The 3431-nt window shown below is 54.2% G+C and overlaps 1 protein-coding gene across 1 annotated transcript; it reads right to left on the reverse strand.

Moving 5' to 3' along the window:
• Nucleotides 1-299: 299 nt before the first annotated feature.
• Nucleotides 300-2884, reverse strand: DICSQDRAFT_138295 (cytochrome P450). The gene is made up of 10 exons (XM_007367475.1): nucleotides 2479-2884; nucleotides 2169-2417; nucleotides 2044-2110; nucleotides 1791-1985; nucleotides 1703-1732; nucleotides 1405-1638; nucleotides 1299-1331; nucleotides 1214-1242; nucleotides 376-1157; nucleotides 300-355 (listed from the first exon to the last, which is right to left on the reverse strand). Exons 2-9 carry the CDS (start codon nucleotides 2326-2328, stop codon nucleotides 997-999), a joined length of 909 nt encoding a protein of 302 aa, XP_007367537.1. The 5' UTR covers nucleotides 2329-2417; nucleotides 2479-2884; the 3' UTR covers nucleotides 300-355; nucleotides 376-996.
• Nucleotides 2885-3431: the final 547 nt, after the last annotated feature.

A 3431-nucleotide genomic window follows, 5' to 3' on the forward strand; every position in this document is an offset into this window, starting at 1 on the left:
CTTGGCCAGTAGCGGTTCAGGAAGCTCACCTTCTTGGTCAAATCGTAGGTATGCCGGTCAATTCGAACTTCGACACCGTCGCTGTCTTGATCGACTTGGAGGACGTCGGCCACGAAGTTCTTGACGTCGTCCTTGAGGATCGGGGACACACGTCGAGGGTTGAAGGAGTACAAGGCGACGGGCACGGGACCCGGAAGGACCCAGAACTTGCGAGCGGACCTCTTCAATGACTCCCATGCGTTATATATGTTTGTTGTGTCCATCTTGAAATTGTTTATGTTGCGAAGCGAGGATACGGGCGGATGCAGAACGAGGTCACGGCGATGGAAAAGTAGACAAGAGTCGACGCAGAGAGATGAGAGCAGGTATAGAGCGATGATAGCAGGTGTAGAGCGACGATAGCAGGTGTAGAGCGACGATAGCAGGTATGCAGCGATGGAAGCAGGTGGAAAGCGGTAAGGCCAAGCACTCGACCTCGAGTCGGTTTATATGCTAACCTGGTCAAGAGGCTGACATGGAAGGCGGAGGATCTGGGGAGCGACCACCATGTCAGCCTCTGCACTTGTCAATCGGAGAAGCAGCACTCGCAATGTCGATCGTGCCAATAGCAAAGGCCTGGGTACGTCGTTGACTCTAATCTTCCAAACAGCGGTGCGTCATCGTCGGAGAACATGTCAGCCCACGTCTGCCGATCGCGAAGTATGCAGAGGAAGCCGAAGAGCTGTGGTGTCCTGGGAGGCGCTCATATCTGAACTCGATGGACTTCTCCCATGCTGTGAAACCCTGAGAAATGATCGCAGTGGACCCCATCATCGCATCAGCCCCTTCATAATAGCGTCTTGCATGACAACTGCTAAATCACCAGGGGCGTCAGAAGCACCGCTGGAGGCGAAGTTTCGAAAGCGAGGTAAGCAACTTGACTGGCTCGAGGTAGCAGGAAGGTGCAGCTCAAGAGGCTGATCGCTATCGACATTGTTACGTGACAGGAATTATTACTTATGCAGGAACAGGCCCCTTGTACAGCCCTACTTTCAGAGGCATTGACGGCTTCGGGCTGTTGCCTACGATCGGGAAACGGACCCCAGACAAGACCCAATTCACCTTCTTGTCGGACTGTGCGAATGTGAACTTCGACAGAAGGAGACACAGTACAACCTCTGCGAAACAATATGTCAGCGATTGCAAGGATTTACTAGTAGGACCGAATGCTCACTCATCTCGAGCTGCGAGAATTTGAATCCACTGCGAGTATGAGAGACGGTAAGCGATGCCAATCACGATCGGACGTGGTGTCTTACATGCAAGCGCGACCACCTCCCAGGAAAGTCATACTGCAGACGGAGCGGTGAGCAATTCCGCAGAGACGCGTCTGACAGCAGCCGAAGTGACGACTCGGAAACGTACAGGTTTGAATAGATGCCTGGAATCTTGGATTCAGTGACGCTTCCGGGCAGGGGCGACAGCCAACGCTCGGGCTTCCACTCTTCTGCATCCTCGCCCCAGATGGCCTTGTTGCGATTGGACGCGAGGAGACCGACGGCGACGACGGTGTCCTTAGGGACGAAGATCTCGTGTATCGTCTTGCCGTCCACACCTCGGATAGGGTGCGATAGAGGCATCACCACGTCCTCTCGAGTCCTTCATACGGGACGGGAACAATCAGCATCTACGACTGAACGAGAACACGCTACGCGGTCCTCACTCGCGGAACACCTGAGCGACGGGGGCGTAGCTGGTCATCGCCATCAATCGTACGGTTCATGTTCATTGTACAGGACAACATCACTCACAGACGCAAGGTCTCCCGGCAGACTGCGTCCAGGTAGGGAAGGGAGACGAGGGCGTCGTACTCAAGCGGCTCCCCTTTGGAGGCCTCCAAGATCTCGTTCCGGAGCTTTTTCTGCACCTCCGGGTGTTGAGACAGAATGGTGAGCGTGATGGACATTGCAGTGGAGGTAGTGTCCATTCCCGCTAGGATGAATGTGCTGACCAATAAATAGTTAGCGTGGTTTTGGGGTGTCGAGCTGATCATTCGCCGCTTACGACATTTGGGCAAGGATCTCCTCCTCCGGCAACTTATCCTCCTGCGATGCCTCGACGTTTGCCTTGACTGATAGGTACAACATGTCCAACCTTGATTGGTGGCGATGGGATCTAAAAAGACTTACGTAGAATACTCATGATGTCCTTGCCCTCGCCAACCTGGTGGGCGACGGCTTCATCGCCCTGCTCCAGAGCCTGCTTCTTCAGCTGGAAGATCTCGAGGGACCGCTCATGCATCACGCCAACGATCGACTTGAGCTGTTGCACGCCTTTGTGGGGGAACATGTCCAGGAGCCACCGGCAGATCGCGGGCGGGCCCAGATCGCTGACGTAGGGCACGAGGCGGCGTAGCAGGCACCTCCGCCTGCATAGGCCTACTTAGTTGCAACATAGGTGCGTGGCAGGCCATAGCGAGAATTGGCAATGCTCACTCACTGGAACAGTTTGATTGCGCTCGCGTAGTTCGTCCTGACGCTTTGTCTGTGACGAGCGGGTCGAACAAATGACCCAGTCCCGTCGAGGGCGATGCGGTCCATCCACGTCAGCATGTCTGTCTCGACCGTGTCGTTCCCATCGATGCGCGAGTCGAGAGCGTTCTGCAGCGGTGATAGGGACAGGTCCGTCGGCGCCTAGGACAAGCCAGTGGATGAGGAAACAGACCCACTATCAGACAGACTTCGTCGATGATGAGATGAGACGCATGTGGGCGATGGAGAAGATGGAGTTGAGCAGCTTGCGTTGCTTTCGATGTTGTTCGCCTGTGGGAGCAAGCGGTCGATATCGAATGGTGGCCGTAACGAAGGCCGAAGCGCGAGGTGAGCTCCAGAAAGGCGATGCAAGGCTTCCCGAACGGAAGTGTTATAGTGCCAATTCCGTGGAGAGCTTCGAAAGCGGGACACCGCGTGAAGCGCCAGATTACGGAGGTTGGGGAACAAGGAGAGGATGAGCACATTACCGCCGCATTCCCAGCGTGTTCCCACCACATTCCGCCGGATTAGGGGATGTCGTGGTATTAACTGCCTTCCGCTCACATTCCGACCATGTTCCCCATATATTACTTAGACATTCCGTACCCTGCGTAACATGGGATTAAACGGGATATACACTTCTGTACCATAATAATCATTTATATTCATGAGGTTTGCAGTTTGGCGCCTCATATATCCCAATATAGGCACCTATTCACGGTGGTTGGTTATTGGCTTTTGGGCCAGCAAGGACATATACATCATCATAGGCGGAAAATATATTCGAAGGCCGACTCTTCTACGCTACAGCCCGAGTGTCTGAGAAATCTGCAGACCAGCATAATAAGACACCCCATCCATGTCATGCGCCGCGTTCAAAGTGTGGTGATGTCCTACAACTGATCTGGACATCAGGCAAAG

The sequence above is a fragment of the Dichomitus squalens genome (assembly GCF_000275845.1).
Source record: "Dichomitus squalens LYAD-421 SS1 unplaced genomic scaffold DICSQscaffold_25, whole genome shotgun sequence".
NCBI lineage: Eukaryota > Fungi > Basidiomycota > Agaricomycetes > Polyporales > Polyporaceae > Dichomitus > Dichomitus squalens.